Here is a 21,516-nt window from a genome sequence, read left to right as displayed (position 1 = left end):
CCCTCGGAGATAGGACATGGACATGTGACCTAAGATTGACCACTCAATTCCAGACTTTGAATTATAAGCTAAAGCTGAAAGGATGAAGAAGGGATCCTGGAGAATTCATTTTCATGGCAGACAGTGCAGCAGTAACAGTAATTTCAAGTTTCCAAGTCCAGCAGAGACAGCGAGGCAGTGGTACAGTCTGTGCCTAGCGCTGGGGACAGTGGCTGTGCATGAACAGGATGGTCATCCCTGGGCTAGTTTTGTAATTTTGGCTGTGCCCCCAAAGCCTAGTCTCCTCTTTTCCTGCTCACTTTCAAAGCATGGTTTTGCAGAACCTTCTAGCAGTTATTGGAACCAATCAGTATCTTTTCAGTAGGTTCCTTTTCTACATTAAAAAGCCAAAGCCAGCTTCTGTTGATTGCAGCCAAGAACTCTATTAAAGAAGCTGGTACCAAGAAACGAGATGCACTAAGCAACAGGCTTACAATGTGAATTGACCACACAAAGGAGGTAAGATACAAGGCAATAAGGACCTGAGTTTTGAGCTGGGAAGTTGGTGCCCCTTATTATGCAATTGTATGATAGTAGCTGTTTCTTACAGTACTTGCCAGGTTTATATAAGAACCAATAAGAACAAGAAGGGCTTAAATTGAAGACAGCGTGTCTGAAAGCAAAGAATAGGAAAAAACATAGGACTTTACCAAAAAAAGGCTCTTTGTGCCTGCAGCTTGCAAAATAAGTTATTGAGCATTCAATGATTTGAAGCTGTTAGACCAAAATAACTTAATTTTCTACTAGAAGATAAATTTAGTGTGAGGAGAGGTACGCAGGGAGTAGAAAGTGCCTAGGAAAGACCTTAACCTGCAACACCCCCTTGAAGCCCTGGATATAAAATACGTTCAGAATCTGGTCACAGAGAGTCTTAGCTGAGGTCCAGGTTTGTTCAAGGGAATCAACAGAGAACTGGGATTTAAACATCATTTTGAGAAGTGAAAAAATCACCATGGGACAAGTTCCTCTTAGTATTCCAAGCTCCTTTGTAACAGCACCATCAAACATTTGCTACTTTTTTCTTTAAAACTGAACGCCATTTGCACAGAAGTGTACTTTTAAGACTCTTACATGGTTTCCAGTCCACTGTTCAAAACTCAGAGATCTCAAAATCGTTCTTTCTGTTTATTGACTGTTTAGCTTCTGGGTTTTGCAAATAAAATAATGATATTCTTAGCTTCTTTTATACAATAATATCAGAGTGTTTTATGTATAATAAGAAATTCACCCTTCAGCCTCTATTCAATCTTTATCCTGAGAGAGAAACTGAGGCACAGAGGCTTGATCAGGTCTGCAGGTTATCATGATCAGCTCCCAGAACAAAGTAAAGATGGCCAAAATGTAAACGTTTCCAGACTTTGTGACTGGTGGTCCACTGTGTGAGATAGGTACTCAGATGTCCTGGCTTTCAGTCTTTGCTTTTTATTATCCAGTTCCAGCCAAGAGCAAGATGCCCAGTCTGAACTCACATTGCTATCCATTTCATCTGCCACAACACAAAGATGGAACGCTGTTATCAAGTAACGCTCTGTCCTGCGCCTGCAGCCACGGCAGAGCAAGCTAAATTCTTGGGAAGCCTCACTTCCTTGTTCATTTCACAGATGTATGTGGAAGAAACATCACCAGAGAGTTGATCCGAGAAGGGTACAAATGTGTAGCGTGTCTGTCAGAGGAAACCTGGGGCCTGGGGCCAAGTTCAGTGTTCATTTTGTTTTTTCCATTTTCCTTCAGAAAGTCCCTTTGTTGGGTCTTTGGTATCAGCTCTCTGGAAGTGTCACACTAGCATAGACTGTGATGGAATTTGTTTCCTGGGGACAAAGCAGAAGTCTGTGAGTGGAGGGACTGGATACTTACTTCATAGGATGCAAATGAAAACAGCGCTGCTGAGGAAAAGGAAAGGGTCTTAGAGATCATGGCTTGTGCGGGGTCTGTCACAGACAGGGCCTTGTTGGGGCAGCACTTGGGTACTCACACTGCTTCTCCACCTGCAACAAGGGCCACAGCTCCCTTCCAAGCATAAGCATGCCATTATGGGGAGCATGATCTGAGGACCAGCACTCAATGCCCTGTCTCTCCCTTTGCCCTCTCCCCTTCCATCCCCTTGTAAGGCAAACCATTTGTTTTGCTGTTAGGCATGGATCACAATCTGGGGAAGCCAAGAGAGTTGTAAATTATTGAGTTTTTAAAAAGTCTAGAGGGACTCAAAGGGAGAAGAGAAAAGTGGTATTGGTAGGAGAGAAGAAGGGGAGAAGAGGGTTATGCGCAAAGATCTCTCATGTCAAAGAAACAAATAAAAGAGAATGGGAATCTAAGGGGTTTTTTCCATAAAGTGTTAACTATAGCATATTGTTTTTGTCCTTAAGTAAATTTCATTAAAAATCTATATATTTTTTGAAGCTTTTGAAGTCAGGTTTATATTTTTACTTCCCTCTTAGATATGACAGTGTACTGAGAATGGATCTCAAGTTGAAGATGGATTTCATCTTGAAATAGGGCACCTACCCAGGTATTTCTGGGTGGGTGTGTGGGCGGTAGAAGCTTTGAAAAATAAGGTGGATGCAGGCATTTGTGTGACCTTTGTGCCTCTATAATCCTGGGCTCTCTTCTGAAACAGCCCAAGTGGACCAAAGCTTTCAGCCCAGAATTTATTTCTGTTCATTCAGCAAAGGAAAGATTCCTGTCACAAGTAAACTTAGTCCCTGCTGATCTTGCGATAGGGTAGAACAGGCAAGTCTCATTTTGAGCTGCACCTCATATTCTCTTCTAGGTTTAACACCTATGCAGAGCTCCACTCCTAAATATTCTGATTAAATGGGGCTGGACAGAGTCTAGGCATGAGCATTTTTACAGCGCTTCCCTGGTGATTCTGCTTTGTAGCTGGAGTTGAGAACTCCTGGACTCCAGCTGCTGTTCCTAAACTTGAGTGTGCATTAGAATTACCTGGGGTGTGGGTTTTTAAATATGTAGGTCCCTGGCTACTCTCCATAGACATTTTCATTTAACAGAATCCTAGATGGAAGGCCCTAGGAATCTTTATTTTTAACAAGTATGCCAGCTGATTCTGATGTGGTCCTTGGACAACTCTCAGAGAAACACTGGCCAGCAGGGAGTGAGCAGTGGCCCCATGTGAACAGGTGTTGGGGGTTTCATGGAAATGGAAAACCAAGGCCACAGAGACTCTTTTTTGCCTGCATGCTGTGGCCTACCTTCCCTGGTCCAGGATTCATCAATATGTTTCATTTAATTTGTTTTTTTTTAGTTTTTTAATTTTTTTTTTTACTTTTAAGTTCAGGTGTACATGTGCAGATTTGTTACATAGGTAAACTTGTGTCGTGGGGATTTGTTGTACACATTATTTTGTCACCCAGGTATTAAGCCTATTGCCCAATAGCTACTTTTTCCTGATCCTCTCCCTCCTCCCATCTTTAAAAAAAAAAAAAAAAAATTCCTCCTTTTCCCTCCTCCATATATTCCCCCTCTACAGAGAGTAGGCAGAGAGATGCCTCACCTGGACAGACTCTGGGACAGGCTCTGTGGCAGCAACATATATGGTGGTGCAAGGGTCCTGAGCTGGGAAGGGGTCAAGTTTCTTCTGAAGAGGCTACAAGAGAAGCAAAGAAAGCAGATTAGCTGAACAGCAAGAGCTAGTTCTCACCCATCTCTCTGATGGAGAAGCACAGACTCAAGAAGCCTTGAGGCAGAACGTTCCTTTGAGTCATTTGGTTCAACCTCCTTCTCAGGTGGGAATTCTCCCTCAAATTCTCTGGAACTCAATTCGCCAGGCTTTGCTTGGACTCCCCAAGTGGCGTCTTGGAGTGCACAACCTCCCAAGGCAGCCTCATCCATTGTTAATGCTTCCCAGATGTTTTAAATGTCTTCCTCAAAAGAAACTGAAATTGGTGTGGCTCTTACAGGGGCAGCTGGAGGGGACAGAATAGCAACAGCATTTAGTCCATCTCACTCATCACCGGCTACATGCGGAGTTCTTGCATCCCACACTGCCATTCCTACTCTTCCTCCTCCTCACATATGTCTTCTCATTTGCCTCACAACCACTCTATGTGTTAAATACTGTTACTCACACTTCACCGAGGATGAAGCTACAGCTCAGAAAGATCAAATGTTTTCCTAATGTGTACATGCAAGAAGTGTCAAAGCCAGGAGTCCCCCACCTTAAGCTCTTTTAACTTAAGGTACATGTCCTATCACTATTCTTCTTCGGTCTCCTCAACTTATAATGACCTATCCCTTACCTACATTCGTCAGGTATTTAAAGTCTAATTTATACATTATGGCACTCTATGCTATATTTAAAACATTCTGATATATTTATGTGTTGTTTCTCCAGTCTACACATTCCTTGAGAAGTAAGCTATATAGTTTTGTATTCCCCACAGAACAGTGTTGGACACATAAAAATAAACCCTTCATATTTGATATTTGTTGATGTTACCTTGAACAAATTAAAATCCACAATACCTGGACAAAGACCTCAAAGTAAATTGAGACCACATCCTTGTAAGATGCGGATGCCATCACTTATAATAGGGAAGTCATTAATTCAACACTTCTCGGGGACACTGGTTATGGGATAATGCTGCTGTCCACTCTCCCTGGGTATAGAGCCAGACTTGAAGCCACACCACATGTGTTTTGATGCGAGAAAGCTTGAAATTTTGTTATGTGATGGAAGGGTTAAAGAATTAGGAAAGTTTATTGGAGGAAAAAGGGATGGGACATAATTTTTCTCTTCATATATTTGATGAATTGCCATATAGAAAAGGAGTTTGATTTGCCTGTAAAGTGTTTCAGGTTTAAACAAAGATTAGGATTTGGGGGAAATACTTTGGTTCAATATAATGAAGATCTTTCTGATAGTAAAAGATGCTCAAATGAGGGATAAATTGCCTTGACAGGCAATGAACTCCTATAGTTTTAAGTGCTTGGGCATGGTCTAAACCAGCGCTGCTGACTTTTATTATGCATATGAATTACTTGGGGATCTTGCTAAAGGGTTGATTCTATTTCAGAAGATCTGGGGCAGGGCCTGATTCTGCATTTCTAATGAAGTCCCAGGTGATGCAAATGCTGCTTGTTCACAAACTATATTTCAGTAAAAAGGAGCTAGGCAACACTTTGGAAGTAATGTTGTAGCAGATAATTCAAGCAGTGATTGGGTGGTTCAAATAGATGACTTTCAAGATCCCATATAATTCTTAAATACATTTTGAAGAAATTTTGAGTTTAAGAAAGAATTTCTTGCAGTAATGAGATAGATTAAGAGGCTATGAAAACAGTTTATTAAGAGACCTTTATCAACACATGCAACCTCTGCTGGTCTTCCTGTTTGGGAGAACTTTAGCATGACCTGACTTAGAGGCAGAAGGAGGAAGGCAAATCAAGTTACATTTTTAACATTAATTCGGAAGTTTTAGAAAGGAGAAAAATATGTAGAAGAAATCACCCATAGTCCTATTAAGACCATGTGTGTGCTTAAATGTTGGCTTCAGGATCTTTATCCAAGCATAGGGGATTATTTTAAACATAATTATAATGAGTTCGTATATTTTTGTATCTTGTCATCGTCTGTTAGGATCACTGATTTGTATATCTTTAGGGAACATCATTTATAAGCAACTCCAGGGGCATTATTTTCACATAACTTTTGTGAATGGTGGCCCCTGGAATTAATTCTGCAAGACAGTAGCTCTGATAAGTCCTAGAAGAGTTCCTAGCACACAGTAAACATCTGTTACGCGATTTTCATGTTATTATATTCTTTATAAGATTATTTTATAACCATTCCAAAAAGACTAAAGGCATTGTTAGTTTTTAAATAATTGTCTACATTATTACAGTCTTTATAATGACATAATAAAGACATTGCAAATATGAACAAACAAAATTGTGAGAATGTGGGTAAGTCTAATTATATATTTTGTATGTAAAACAATAATAATTATGTCTTGTGTGTTTAAAATATATATGAAATTCAAATAATGACAAAACAGCCACATAAATCAAGAGGTGAAATTATTGTGGACTTAATGTATTATGCAGGAGAAAAGTAAACATTAGACTTTGGTAAGTCAAAGACATATTTTACAATTTCTAGGGTAGCCACTAAAAAGACAGAAAAAACTTATTCACTAATATGTAGAGGAGAAAATTGAATAATAAAAATATAACTTAAAAAAATTTTCACCAAAGAAACCCCAGTCTCAGAGAGCTTTACTAGCAATTTCTACCAAATATTTAAGGAGAGAAATAAGACCAATTCTACCCCCAAAATCCCAGAGAACGATAGAAAGGAAATGCACCCTGTAGTGGGTTGAACTGTGGCCCCAAAATGTATGTCCACCCAGAATCTCAAAATGTGATTTTATTTGAATAAAGGTCTTCACAGATGTCGAGATAAGGATTTCAAAATGAGGTCATCCTGGATTAGAATAGATCCTAAGTCTGACGATGAATGTCCTTATAAGCGATGGAAAAAAAGAAGACACAGAGAGGGAGGTCTTGTGAAGATGAAGGCAAAAATTGCAGATAAACAACTAGAAGCTAACAAATGCCACGGATAGCCTGGAGCCACCAGATGCTGGAAAAGGCAAAGAGGATTTTCTCCTCCAGAGGGAGTGTGGCCCTGAGGATGTGGCTCCTTATTTTGGACTTCTGATCTCCAGAACTGTTAGAGAATAAATTTCTGTTGTTTTAAGCCACCAAGTTTCTAGTAATCTGTTACGGCAGCCCTAGGAAACTAACACATACTCCAACTCATTATGTGAATTAGCATAAATCTTTATATCAAAACCCTACTCGTTAGGCATGACTCCCCAGGTCCCTTCCAGTTCTTAAAGTCTGAATTTTTAACAGGAGAGTGACCGACTCTACCATGATGTGGGTATTAAGTAGAGTAGCTCTTTGTCATTTTGAGATCAATCTGAGGCTTGTGATTAAAGAAGAGCCCAGGAAGAACTCTGTTACTTATTTTTTAAGGATATTTGAAATATTTCTACCTCAACATGTATCCCAGTTAGATATATTCACAAGAATGCTATATACCAGCCACTGCAGTGCCTTCTTAAAAAAAAAGGCATTACACAAGAGAATTACAGGCCAATTTCACTCAGAAACATAAGTGGAAAACAAAACTCCACAAAATATTAGCAAATAAAATCCAGTAATGCTTGAAAAGGACTAGACTAAATTGGTCTGCAACAAAATTAAGACCTTCTCTTTGTCAACAGTTATCTCTGAGAAATTTCAAAGGCAAGCCACAGATAGGTGAAGGTATTTGCTGACATATCTGCCAAAGGGCGCATATCCAAAATATATGAAAAGCGTATGCTAGTCCATAGAAGAAAGACTAAACTTCAAAGGAAAATGGGCAAGGGATTAAATGTGCACTTTAAGAAAAAAGTTTAATATGGCCAATAAACATATGAAAAGTTGCTCAACTTCCTTAATAATTAGAGAGATGTGGAATAAAAGCATAATAAGACACATCCAACAATAGGACTAAAATTAGACTGTTAATACCAAGTTTTCATTAGAATGCAGAGCAATTGAGGCCGGGAGCAGTGGCTCATGCCTGTAATCCCAGCACTTTGGGATGCCGAGGCGGTCAGATCACCTGAGATCAGGAGTTCCAGACCACCCTGGCCAACATGGTGAAACCGTGTCTCTACTAAAAATACAAAAATGGGTGTGGTGGCACGCACCTGTAATCCCAGCTACTTGGGGGGCTGAGGCAGGAGAATGGCTTGAACCCAGGAGGCAGAGGTTGCAGTGAGCCAAGATCATGCCACTGCACTCCAGCCTAGGCAACAGAGTGAAACTCTGATGCAAAAATAAATAAATAAATAAATAAATAAAGCGTAGCAGTTGAGACTCTCATATGTAGCTGATAGAAAAGTAAATGGATACACCCACTTTGAAAAACAGCTCGGCCTTATCTAGTCAATTTGGAGATATGCATACTCTATGATTCAGTAATTCGACTTCTAGGTATATCTAGGTATATATTCAACAAAAATATTTGCACATATCCACTTAACGGCTTGCATATGAATGTTCACACCTGCAACTTTCATAATAGCCTCAACCTGGAAATAACCCGCATGTCCATCAATAGTCAACTGGATAAATAAACTCTAGTATACTCATACATTTATATTCTATGAAGCAATGAAAAAGCATGCATTATATCTAAATTCAAAGACATGTGTGAATCTCATAAAGATAATATTGAGCAAAATAAATCAGACATGAGAGAAAAAAGAATAAAGAATTCAATTTTTATAAAGGTCGAAGATAAAAAAGGAAAAAGCTAAACTATATTTCTAGAAGTCAGGATAGTGGTTACTTTGGGGAGGAGAGAGGAAGTAATGATTGGGAAGTGGCACAGGAGGCCTTCAGGAAGTATGGGCAATGTTCTAGTCTTTGATCTGAGTGGCAGTTTCATGGTATCAGAAGACTCAATACTGAGGCCAGGCACAGTGGCTCACATCAGTAATCCCAGCACTTTGGGAGGCTGAGGTGGGCGGATCACTTGAGGTCAGGAGTTTGAGACCAGCCTGGCCAACATGGGGAAACCCCATCTCTACTAAAGATATAAAAATGAGCCGGGAGTGGTGGCAGGTGCCTGTAATCTCAGCTGCTCAGGAGGCTGAGGCAGGAGAATCGCTTGAACCCAGGAGGCGGAGGTTGCAGTGAGCCCAAATCACACCACCGCACTCCAGCCTGGCTGATAAAGCAAGACTCTGTAAAACAAACAAACAAACAAAGCAAAACAAAACAAAAAAACAGGCAATACTGAAAAATGTAATTTCTCCTCATATAGATCTGTAGACTCAATACCATTCTAATACATTTTTTCTTTTTATGGTACTTAATAAGTTGATTCTAAAATACATATGAAAGTACAAAAGAACAAGAATAGCCAAAAACTTTTGCAGAAAAACAAATTAGGAAGACTTGCTTTATCAAATATCGAGATATGCACTTAAGGGTAATTCAGTGGGCTGACATTAATGTGTTGTGTACTTTTTTGGTCAGAGTTGATCCTGACTGAGGAGTGCGTATGCGTGAGTGTGTGTGTGTGTGTGTGTGTGTGTGTGTGTGAAATGGAGGAGAGGACTCAAAGTGTGATTAGAAGCAGTTGGAGGTAGCAGAGGAGGTGCAAGTTAGTCCCCTCGAGTGTTTGCAAAGTAAGACATGCCTGCCCAGCACTCTCCTAGGTGCTATAGTGGCTACAAATAGAGGAGAGAACAGACTCCAGTCCTCAAAGACTTTCAGTCTTGCAGGTCAGCTCAGACTCAAATGTAGAACTGGAGGACAGTCCTGAACTGATGAACGTCACTGAATTTTAAATTTTATTTAATTCAAATTAATTTAAATTTAGAAAGCTACATGTGGCTAGTGACTACCATATGTCATGCTTAACAGTAAAAAAGAGGGATGCTAGCAGCATAGGATAGAGTAGTGAGGGAAGACACTATGGTAAAGATGAACCTGGTTACCTAAATATGCAGATGACAGCATAGGCTGAAAGGGTTACTCTTGGGATTCTCATCTATGTAAATGGAGTTTAATTGAGGAAAGGATGGAGCTGGGTTGTGTAATAAACCCTCCAGGCCACTAGGGGACAGTAGAAATAAGAACTTTGTTCAAGAGTCCATCTCCTGGTTCTCAGAAGTGCCTTTGCTATCTTTTGATGCAATTTTCTAAGGTGCTAATCAAAACCGTCTTTACCTTCACATCCTTTACTCAAAATTTGCCTCTTCTTACACCCCAAATGGCCAGATTCTGGCCTATGCAATACCAAGAATTGCCTTCATGTTGAAATACAACAGTGTCTCTACATGTAACCATGAAGCTTTTAGTGTCTCTATCCCTTCCTTCTAGCATATCTGCTTCTCAACTTCACCATGTATCCAGTTTTTCCATCCTTCACTTCTTAGTCCGATGATCACTCTATCAACAATGCTTTCTTCCATCTCCAGTCTATATATCATCTTTCATCTCTTTAACCACACTCTAGCTAGAATTTTGAAGATCCTACCTTCCTTGTCACTTTTGCACTTTATAAATGCCTAAACTTCGATCAGTACAACATGTCACACAATAGCTTTTCCAAACCTTCTCCTCTCTCCTCAAGCCTGCACTGTTTTCCCTGAAAAAGGAAATAATTGAGTAACATGGAACACTAGGCTCCTAGAATGCCAGAGCTGGAATGATACATACATACAGTATTTATTTCCAGTTTCTTCATTTTTTTGCTATGAAGAAACATGACCAGAAAATTACCCAGTATTACCCATTATTAGTGACCTTTAGGAGAACTCTTGTTCTTGACTCCTGTTCCCTACTTTCCTCTGCTCTGGATGGAAAACTGTGAATGTCCAACAGGCAAGGTAGACTGGCCAGGAATCCTGTAGGAAACATGACAGGTTCATCTCAAACAAAATATAGAACTTACACTTGGTTTCTGGACTTGGGCGTAGATCGTAAGGCTTTTTTTTTCCATTGTTGTCTGGTAATGGTCCGTTTTACCTGGTGAAAAGAAACCATAATGGTTATCTCCCTCTGGTCCCCAGCAGGAGCTCCTTACTCAGACCTGTCTGGTCTTTACTGTCCTTTACATACCCACTTTCCCCAAGGGTGCAATAGAAACAAAGCCCTGAGTCCCAACCTGCCTGCACATTTGTCATATGGTCTTAGGTTAGTTACTTGATCACTCTCGGCCTATCTGTGAAATGGGATTTGAAATACCTGCCTCGCGGGGCTGTTGTGATAATTAAATGAGCTACCACTTGTAAAGTGTTTAGAACATTGCCTGATGCATAACAAATGCCCAATATGCATTAGGTGTTTTTCTCATTGGTGTCCCATTCAATTACTTTAATCTCTGCTGTTCAATGTGCATATCTGGTCTCCTAATAGGATTCTAAGTTCTTTGAGGGCAGGGCTAGTTGTTTACACCTGTTTTGTATGTTCCAGCTGGTAGTATGTTGCTTCACTCACAGCTTTCTCACCTCCCTATTTCTGGGGGAACTGATGTGTGGGAGGTAAGGGTGGGGGGACATGTAAGAGGGATGTTCCAACTGGGACTATTTAGGAAATAAAGCAACAATGTCATTCTGTTGCCCAGCCTCTGGAAATTTTGCTCAGGGCCTAGGGTATCTGGAAGTTAATAAGTTGCAGAACATCTTAATTGTTAGCCAATTTTAAAAAGTTTTCTTTTTAAATTATAGGAGTAATTTATTCTCATCATAAAATAAAAATTGTGAAGAAATATATAAAAAGTATAAATCCCCTTCCCCCATTAACCAACCCAATTTCATTCCCAAAAGAAACCATATTTTTCAATACTTGTGAAAAGAAGTGGGGAAAAAAGAGAAGAAACCATTTTTAAACGTTTGATGTATATCCCTGTAGGTCAGCTCTGTGCAACAGAATTTTCTGAGATGATGGAAATGTTCCATATCTGCAATGTCTAATACATGTTACAGACATGGGGCTATGGAGCACCGGAACTGTGACTAATGCCACTGAATTTTAAATTTTATTTAATTCAAATTAATTTAAATTTAAAAAGCCACATGTGGCAAGTGACTACCATATTAGACAATGCAGTTCTAGATATTTGCTATACTTATATAGGCTTTTTTTTTTTTTTCACACAAATGGTGTCATTCTGCACACACTTCTCTGTAACTTGATCTTTGCACTTAAAATGTCTTGACGCTAGGCCAGGCGCGGTGGCTCACTCCTGTAATCCCAGCACTTTGGGAGGCCAAGGCAGGCGGATCACGAGGTCAGGAGATCGAGACCATCCTGGCTAACATGGTGAAACCCCGTCTCTACTAAAAATATAAAAAATTAGCCAGGTGTGGTGGCGGGTGCCTGTAGTCCCAGTTACTTGGGAGGCTGAAGCAGGAGAATGGCATGAGCCCGGGAGGTGCAGCTTGCAGTGAGCCGAGATCGCGCCACGGCACTCCAGCCTGGGCAACAGTGAGACTCTGTCTCAAAAAACAAAAACAAAAAACAAACCAAAAAAAATGTCTTGACACTTTTCATGCTGGCACAGTAGACCTATCTCATTCTTTCTAAAGTTGCACAGTATCCTTTGTATACATCATGCAGCAGTAAGGATGATGAGAAAGTGGCAAACTGAAGCATGGAGGTTTATTACAGGCAAAGTGCAGGCAGAAGCAATGGAGGCTAGACCCAGAGGAAATCACAGCCTTTAGGATAGACTTATTTTAACACCAGTTAATTTATTCTCTTAAAAAAACTGGGCTAGGCACAGTGGTTCATGCCTGTAATCCCAGCACTATAGGAGGCTGAGGTGGGCAGATCACGAGGTCAGGAGTTCAAGACCAGCCTGGCCAACATGGGGAAACCCTGTCTCTACTAAAAATACAAAAATTAGCCAGGCGTGTGGCACGCACCTATAATTCCAGCTACTCAGGAGGCTGACACAGAAGAACTGCTTGAGCCCAGGAGACGGAGGTTGCAGTGAGCCGAGATCATGCCATTGCACTCCAGCCTGAGTGACAGAGCAAGAATCTGTCTCAAAAAAAAAAAAAAAAAAAAAGGGCACGTCTTTGAGGAAATAGCGTTTTTAGGAGAGGCACATTTTTCTTTGGAAGGGAAAGGCCCAGTGTGTATGTGGTGAGCACGGTGGAATGTGCTGCGTGAGGGTGTGAGTCTTGGGGAGGAAATGTGGGGCAGCCACTGATGAAGTTCCAGGAATTCAAGGAAAGTCAACATGGGATTTTTTTTGCATGGGTATGAGTACGGTATGCCTAGTGGTTTCAACTTCACTTTTTGGTCTGAGTTGATTCTGACTGAGGAGAGTGTGTGCGTGTGTGTGTGTGTGTGTAAAATGGAGGGGAGGACTCAAGAAGCAGTTGGAGGTAGCAGAGGAGGTGCAAATTAGTCCTTTCAAGTGTCTGCAAAGTAAGACATGCCTGCCCAGCACTCTCCTAGGTGCTGTAGTGGCTACAAATAGAGTAGAGAACAGACTACAGTCCTCAAAGAATTTCAGTCTTGCAGGTCAGCTCAGACTCAAATGCAGAACTGGGAGGACAGTCCTAAACGGTCAGAAAGATGGAAGAGGTGAGGTTGATTGTTGCTGCTTAAAAGTATCATTGGACCAAGATAATTTAGTCTCAGGTTATTTTTCCCAGTGCAAGAATAGATTTTTAGGAGTAAGCTCAACTCAACTACAAGTCACCAAGGTCTTAGGCTCTAATGAAAAAGTCTTGGCCTTAAAATTAGGACATCTACATTGTAGCCATCATAAGCTGCGTGGCATTGGACAAATCATGTCATCTCAGTGGGTCTTTTCTCTTACCATAACTATAAAATGAGGGTGTAGAGTGTCTAATATCCTTTTCAGCTCTTACCTGAAGCATAAAGGCTTATGTTACCATGATTTAAAATGTTTTAAATCTGTTCTAGGTATTGTTTCCAGATGCTTCCAGTGCAGCCTCTCCTGGCCATAGCACTTAAACATTGCCATTTAAACTCATCTACTCTAAGAGATTTGTCTGTCATCTATCTATCTATCTATCTATCTATCTATCTATCTATCTATCTATCTATCTATCTATCTATCTATCTCCTATCAATGGGAACCACTGTGTTCAGTGTTTTCCGTGTATTGATACCAATCTTCACCACAATACCATGAAGTACTTAATATTACCCCCATTTTGCAGATGAGAAGTCATTTGATCACACAGCTTGTCAGTAGCAAAATCTACATCTGAAAGTAAGTTTATCTAATGCCTATACCCACATTCTTAATCAATGTATTCTCCTGGACATGAAATTGCCAAAGAGTCCATTGAAAAGCCTTCAGCATCAGGCTGCATTCTGACGATTATATCATTAGAAGCTGCCAATAGAATTTCTTTAGCAAGGTTTTGTGAAAGGTACAGCAACTAAATATAAATTTTACCACAAGTTGGAGGCAGAGTTTTGTGTGTTGCTAACTTACAAGGGACAAATGGTGAATGGAGATGAGGTGAGGATGGGTATGTGTGTTGGGGAAGGTAGTGGGGAATTGTGGGATGGGGAGAACTATTCCCTTAGAGCATAACCATGTGATAAGCCAAGTGTAGTTGAGGAAAGAGTATGGCGTAGGATCCCAGCAATTTTGCTAGGTAGGTAATGTGGATAAGTTCAGTTTAGTTTTCTCATCCTGAACATCCAGAAATCTCACTATTTTCTTATAGTACAAGCTAAATGTAATTGCCCTACCCCCAACCTGATAAGCTGTCAACCTAATTTCTATCTGAATCACGCATCCCTCCTGCCAGGCTAACTCTTAGATGGAGGAAATGAGACACAAGTAGGTCGCTGTGCCGATCTAGATTTTTTATATAAGCAAAACCAACATCAGAGTGCTGAGGTAAGGGCTTTTCTAAGGTGGCATGTAGGTGACATTGATCTACTTGAGAATGAAATCAGTCATCAGCTCAGTGTTCTGAGGACCAAGTTCTATTTTACCATTGGAAGGCAGCCAGGGCATCTGTCCTGGTCTTGGGTCAGGACATTTTGACTCCAGTATTGGTTGGTAGTAGTCAAGGTGGCTGAAGGGAGCACAATGCCCTGAGATATTGAATCACAGGGACATTTGGAAGAGAGGACAGGGGATGGTACCTCTAGGCACTTAAACTGCAAGGGAATAATTGTGCCTTATTGGTTTCATTCTAACTTTGGTGACTTTTTGGATGAGATCCAAGAATTTTCTGAATTCTGTTCCCAATGAATACTCTTAAACCTCTTGTACATTTCTTCAGCATCCTGTATTTACCTTGACAGCAGTGCTAGTCACACTAAACTGAAATTATATGAATAATGTCTCTCACATTAGAAACCTGTGGCTCTTCTATTTCTCTCTATAGCCTAGTAGAGGGGATCAAGACATGTTGAATTAGACTGAAATAAGCAAGGTCCCAGGATATGTTTATCTACTATTTTTGCAAAGGTGGCCCCATGCAGAAAACCGAAGTGGTGAGAGCAAGTCCGAGCCTGTGGGGAGAGGTCCCCTGCTTACCACAGAGAGTGTGATAAGAATCTCTTTATTGCCAGACACCTACCTCTTTTTCTCAACTGTAGTATTACCACCATGATGAGAATCATGATGGCACCCCCTAACAGCCCAGCATACATTGCCCATGGCTTTGTTTCTGGAAAAAAAAAAAGAAGTCAAAGAGCAATCTCAAAAGTATTCTGAGCTTAAAAACATCCTACATGAAAGTGGGATAACGGAGCCTCATGTTCTATTTCTGCATTCTCTCCCAAGGGAGATGTTTGTTTTCATGGTTTTAGAGATCAGCTTTAGACCACTGAAAATTTTTGTATCTGTTTTCTTGTTCTAATTTCTTTCACTATACTTTCACATTCTTAATTTCATAAAGATTTTTCTATCCAAATGCTTTATATTTAACTCAACTACCACATATCTAAAATTAAATTATCTTCATCTCTCCTAAGTCAATCTCTCTGCCCAGTTTCTCCATCTTAAGATTGCTAATGTGTCCTGTATCCATTTTGGGTAAAGAGAACATAATGGTTCCATGTGCCGTCCCACTGAACTCACACTATTCTCATGAGACACTGGGAGGAAGAAAGATTTACTTATCTATTTTAAAAATAAACATAATAGTGCTATTGCTGTCCTTTCATGAAAATAACTGTGTTAAACCCAGCAGACCTGAACTGAATGGAAAGTATTTAGTCTTTCCTCTAAATCATCTTCATGTTTAAAATTAGCCTGAGAACTAATCATCAAGGCTGAAAATCAGAAAGAAAACTTGTATTGCTTTCTCTCCTTTACCCACTTTATCAAATTCTTTTGAACTAGGAGCAACACTTTGAAAAACAGTGAATGAGAACTATTGCCCCCAGTAAACAAGACATGTAGCTCAATAAGATAATAATGAACAATTATTGAACATTTGCAACGGGCCACATATTTTTAGTGCATCACGTGTACTGACATATTTAACCCTCACAATAATCTTACAAGGTAGGTGCACTCATTACTCCCATTTTATGGAGAAGGAAAACAGCCTGGAGAACCTCAAGAACTAGAGCTTGATTTAGGAGTAGAAATGTGGCTGAATACTAAAGACAGAATTCTTGGAGAGTCAGAGAGACTTATGGGCTTGGGAAAAGTTACACCAGGGTAATGAAACAGTGGGGACCAAGCTGAAGCACTAGAGTTCTAAGTAGAATATTCGCACTAAGGTTCTAGAGTAACACCAGATGCTAACATTAATGTGTAAGGGAAACTTATGAGGATGATTGTGGAATAAGCCTGCTTGTTGTTGAACCTGTGATGAATTTGTGGGGCAGAAATTGAAAGAAAAATCGTTGGGTTCCAAAGGAACAGAATCATGGTGGCCAATAGCCTGAACTTTGTGTTTCATCAGCCTATGGAACTGATTCATGGTGGCCCCAGGCTACACCCCATACTCTCCTTCCTGCTGCACCCTAAGCTGTCCACCATGCCTGCCCAGCCTTGATGCCCAGGCCAATCTTCCTTTCTTTCTGTCACCTTTCCTGACCATCCCAGCTCTTGTTCTTCCCTCTCCCTTGGACTCCTACAGCACCAGTGGTTTATGTCATGTATCCTAGAACCTGAGTTTTGGCAACATCATCTTTACCACGGAGACCATTTCAGTGATGTTATTTGGAGCCAGATAGATAGGTTCATATTGTGGGTCTACCACTTGATAGCTCTGTGACTACAGATAAGCTACTCATACCCTCTGTGGCTTCAACTTCCTCATCTGTAAAATGAGCATAACAGTAAGTTCACAGTGTTGTTCTGAGAAACCAATACAGTAATGTATGGAAAGTGCCCAGAGCAATGTCTGGAATCCATCATGTGGTCAGTAAGTGTCAAACACAATCAGATATTTACAGAGTCGACCAAAGATATAGACAGTCTCAATGAATTCATAAAATGCATCCCACAAGATCCAAAGGGGCCTCCAGCCTGATAGCTCACCAGAAGTTGCCTTTTGGGTTTGAAAAGATTCTTTTTCTCCTTGGGCCTTTCATACATCAAGTTAGCTCAAGGAATCTTACTGAATTGACTTTGCAAACACCTTGGTTATAGGTTCTATCCCCTAAATTAAATGTTTTAATTTTGCCAGATACCAACTTCAACAGTCATATGCTCTGATTAAAAAAAAAGTTAGGGGACAGGCAGAGAGTTCTGAATTTGTATAAAGCATGACATTTGGAATCATTGTTGATGCTGGAGGAAGGAGCAGCTCCACTCTGAGTGACTTATGGTCACTGAGAACCCTCTGCACAGGAGTGTGTGTGTGTGTGTGTGTGTGTGTGTGTGTGTTTGAGAGAGATTGATCCATTCAAGGTTTATGATATTGACACCAGGAACCACTGGAGAAATCACTCTAATACTAGGATAAGAAGGAAAGCCAATAGCATGAACTTTGTGTTTCGTCAGCCTATGGAACTGATTCAGCAAATCATTATAGTAGCACTTACTTTTTTTTTTTTTTTTTTGAGACGGAGTCACGGTCTTTCGCCCCGGCTGGAGTGCAGTGGCCGGATCTCAGCTCACTGCAAGCTCCGCCTCCCGGGTTCACGCCATTCTCCTGCCTCACCCTCCCGTGTAGCTGGGACTACAGGCGCCCGCCACCTTGCCCGGCTAGTTTTTTGTATTTTTTAGTAGAGACGGGGTTTCACCATCTTAGCCAGGATAGTCTCGATCTCCTGACCTCATGATCCGCCCGTCTCGGCCTCCCAAAGTGCTGGGATTACAGGCTTGAGCCACCGCGCCAGGCCAGCACTTACTATTTTGACTAGTTCCTCTTTCTTCTTCTATCATAGATATTTTGGGAACTTCCAATACAACAGTTGATTTGAGAAGAAACACCCGCACCATTTATATCATTTTAAAATATAATATTTCTCTCCAATTTCACTTGAGATTAAAAAAATAAAACCAACAGACAAAGTAGTACCTCTGAACTGGAAAATAATATGACAAAACTGCATCAGTAATGCCTGGCGAGTCAGCCTCCTGTCCCTCTGCTGCCCACCAACTCACAGGAACTAACAATGACTGGGCGCGGCACCAAGGCTTCAGGATGAGAACGCCAGCCCTCTCTATCTTTTCTAGGGTCTCAAGAGGATGAAAGCAATCTGCTACCTTTGTCCTATGACATGCATCTGCCAGTCCATCTAGATCTGAGAGACAAGTTGGCCATGGTCCTGAAAAATATTTTATAAATTCTAGTTTTTTTCATAATCTTTGGATACAAATAAGAAAAATAGACTTTTTTAACCTTAAGGGAACTATAGTATAGTGCTTATTTCACCCAATCCACTAATTTTATTTTGAGGACACTGAGACTCAGACAGGAGTATCTAGAATCATAGAAAAAGTCAGTAGCAGAGCTGGATAAGATGGGAACTACAGATTTTGTGGTTTGTGCTTTAGCCTCTGGAGATGGGGTCCCCATAAATAAGGCAGTAGTGATGTGATGTTAAAGCTCTTTTGACTCAAACCTTTTGAGTCAAAAGCCCTCTGAGCAGCCAACCCATCCTTCATCATCCTCCATGCAGTGCATGCTCATTCCTGGCCCGAGGCTACACCCCATACTCTCCTTCCTGCTGCACCCTAAGCTGTTCACTCTGCCTGCCCAGCCTTGATGCCCAGGCCAATCTTCCTTTCTTTCTGTCACCTTTCCTGACCATCCCAGCTCTTGTTCTTCCCTCTCCCTTGGACTCCTGCAGCACCAGTGGTTTATGTCATGTATTCTAGAACCTGAGTTTTGGCAACATCATCTTTACCATGGAGACCATTTTCAGTGATGTTATTTGGAGCCAGATAGATAGGTTCATATTGTGGGTCTACCACTTGATAGCTCTGTGACTACAGATAAGCTACTCATACCCTCTGTGGCTTCAACTTCCTCATCTGTAAAATGAGCATAACAATAAGTTCACAGTGTTGTTCTGAGAAACAATACAGTAATGTATGGAAAGTGCCCATCATGGAATGGGCCCATCATGGTCTGGAATCCATCATGTGGTCAGTAAGTGTCAATTACTTCTGCTAGCCTCAATTCTCCAAATAGTTGCTAGGTTCTAGGAGGCCAGAGAACATCTCTTACACTACTTTAACAGCTCTCTTAGTACTCAGTAGGTAATAGAGTCTCGGTAAATTCTTGTTGATTGATTGGAAAGACAAGAAAATGAGTTTGATCTCAAGTACAAAGGAGTCTCTTCACCGGTGTCCAGAGATGCTTCAGTCCCATCTGTTCTTTACTTATGACTTAGTTTCCCTATCTGTATAGTAGGCCCAAGTATTTTTACACTTGATGCTCATCCATTTGTTGCTATTTTCTAATTATATTTACATGGAAATCAAATGTCAGAGACTCCATGCTCTTAGGAATTTGGATAAATATGAAAAAAGTGCTACTATTACAGTTTGTTCAGGTCAAGCCGCACGTGATTTCTGTAATTTCTGGAAGTAATTTCCTTGTGGTTCTCTAAGTCTTTGCTCATATAACTCTGCTTGCTCTACTCTGTGCTTCCTTGGGTGCAAAGTTTAGTCCTTTCATCAGTGATATGATTTGGCCATGCCCCCACCCAAATCTCACCTTGAATTGTAATAATCCCCATGTGTCAAGGATGGGGCCAGGTGGAGATAATTGAATCATGGGGTGGTTCTTCTGTGTTGTTCTCACGGTAGTGAATAAGTCTCACACGATCTGATAGTTTTATAAATGGAGCTCCCCTGCACAAGTTATCTTGCCTGCTGCCATGTAAGACGTGATTTTGCTCCTCATTCGCCTTCAACTGTGATTGTGAGGACTCCCCAGCCGTGTGGAACTGTGAGCCAATTAAACCTCTTTCATTTATAAATCCTGCAGTCTCAGCTATGTCTTTATTGGCAGGATGAGAACAGACTAATATGATCAGTTTCCACAAACAAACCAAAAAACTTTTTTTTAAAAAACCTACACCAGTAATTTTGTGGGCTTAAGTTCTCTACTGAAGATTGAGGGCTCCCAGGAAGCAAATTCCATTGTGAACCAGGCAGCTTTCACCACCCAGCAGGCTCAGACCCTCTCTTTCTCTTCCCATTTCTGCACAAGCATCATCTTCCTCCATTCTGATACAGAACCATCCAACCCACACCCAGATTCCTCGGGGGGTCTCCACCTGCCTTCTACCATTTATTAAGGTACTATCCTAAACAAATATGATTCCTTTTCGAAGAGGAATTCTAGTAGCAGTTCCTTGATTATAATGTGTTTCTTTAAATATTATATTTTTCTACCTAGTAAGATGTAGAAGTCCCACTTTGATTGCAAATTCCATGAAAGTAGGTCCTATACCTTATTCTTTATTTGTATCCTCCATTCCACCTGAAACAATATAGGGCAAGAAGGAACTCAATATGCACTCAATGAACTAAGTTAAATTAAATTAGAGTCCACAAAAATGGATCTGGAAAAAGACTGTCATGTGCCTTTCTGTTTAAAAATTACCAGAAGGAATGCAGGGTCACCTGCTGAATGGCCCAAGGCAGGAATCAAAGGGAAGGAGCAGTGACCCACTTGGCTTATACTTTACAGTGACAAGATGGAGCCAGGAGGCAAGTGTGTGTCTGTGCCATCGGCGCTTCACCTGTGCTCCCATTTTCAAACCACCATTTCCTGTGGCAGAAGCTCCAGCTCTTCTTCTCTTTGATCAGTCATGTAGTGAGGCCTCTATGGATGGTGATGCTGAGAAATCAAAGTTGTCCTGGGGTCCACAAGCTCCTGTCTCCTTCATTCACAAAGTAATGCTACCTGAACATTTCTGAACCAGAGGTTTGGAACTCCCCCTACTCCCGAGGCTCTTAGAGGCAACTGAGCAGGCTGGTCAAGAACTCACATGCCATTTGGGAAGAGTACTTTGCTCGAGTCTCCACCCTGGGCCCTCCCCACCTATTGGCTGTGGTTTAAATGTGATAACTTGGCAGACAGTCACACCTCCAAGGAAGAAGCCAGAGGGCTTTTTTTTTTTCTTGTCTCTAAGTCTGTTGTCACAGAAACACAAAAGCGTTTCTCTCTCTCTCTCTCTCTCTTCTCAAGTCCCCAAATCTTATTTTTTGTTTTTTTTTTTTTAGGAAAGATGAAGAAGAAAACTAAAAAGAATCTGAGAAACAAATGTAGTTCACCCAAGAGATACTGCGATGTTAGCCTAACGACGGGAGCATGCCGGATCTCCTTCCTGCCTTTCATGTGGTTCTGTCAGCAAAGGCTGCCATCTTCAAGAGATACATTCTTGTTCGTGGCAGTTTCCATTCAGAACTGGGGGTGGGGAAGGACGCTCGTGAACCATATACTAATTTAAGTTCTGGGGCCATCCAAGTGAACATTTTACAGAGTTCACAGCTTCCAGAAAAATCCCTCATAACCA

General features: G+C 40.9%; 1 protein-coding gene across 3 annotated transcripts in view; it reads right to left on the bottom strand.

The window, feature by feature from the left end:
- Positions 1-1,145: 1,145 nt before the first annotated feature.
- SLAMF1 (signaling lymphocytic activation molecule family member 1) overlaps positions 1,146-21,516 on the bottom strand; it is a 37,816-nt gene continuing 17,445 nt past the window's right edge. The window contains exons 4-8 of one of the 3 annotated variants that reach the window (XM_011957626.1): positions 15,156-15,245; positions 14,563-14,645; positions 10,520-10,593; positions 3,548-3,640; positions 1,146-1,847 (exon numbers count right to left, since the gene is read on the bottom strand). In XM_011957626.1, coding sequence (XP_011813016.1) covers positions 1,814-1,847; positions 3,548-3,640; positions 10,520-10,593; positions 14,563-14,645; positions 15,156-15,245 — 374 coding nt within the window. In that variant the 3' untranslated portion in view covers positions 1,146-1,813. The remainder of the gene's footprint in view (positions 1,848-3,547; positions 3,641-10,519; positions 10,594-14,562; positions 14,646-15,155; positions 15,246-21,516) is intronic. The other 2 variants (XM_011957628.1, XR_001003515.1) reach the window with 2 other exon arrangements.

Source organism: Colobus angolensis, unplaced genomic scaffold, assembly GCF_000951035.1.
Source record: "Colobus angolensis palliatus isolate OR3802 unplaced genomic scaffold, Cang.pa_1.0 Scaffold447, whole genome shotgun sequence".
Taxonomy (NCBI): domain Eukaryota; kingdom Metazoa; phylum Chordata; class Mammalia; order Primates; family Cercopithecidae; genus Colobus; species Colobus angolensis.
The sequence above is the reverse complement of the archived record's forward strand: the minus strand, read 5'-3'. Positions and strand labels throughout refer to the sequence as shown.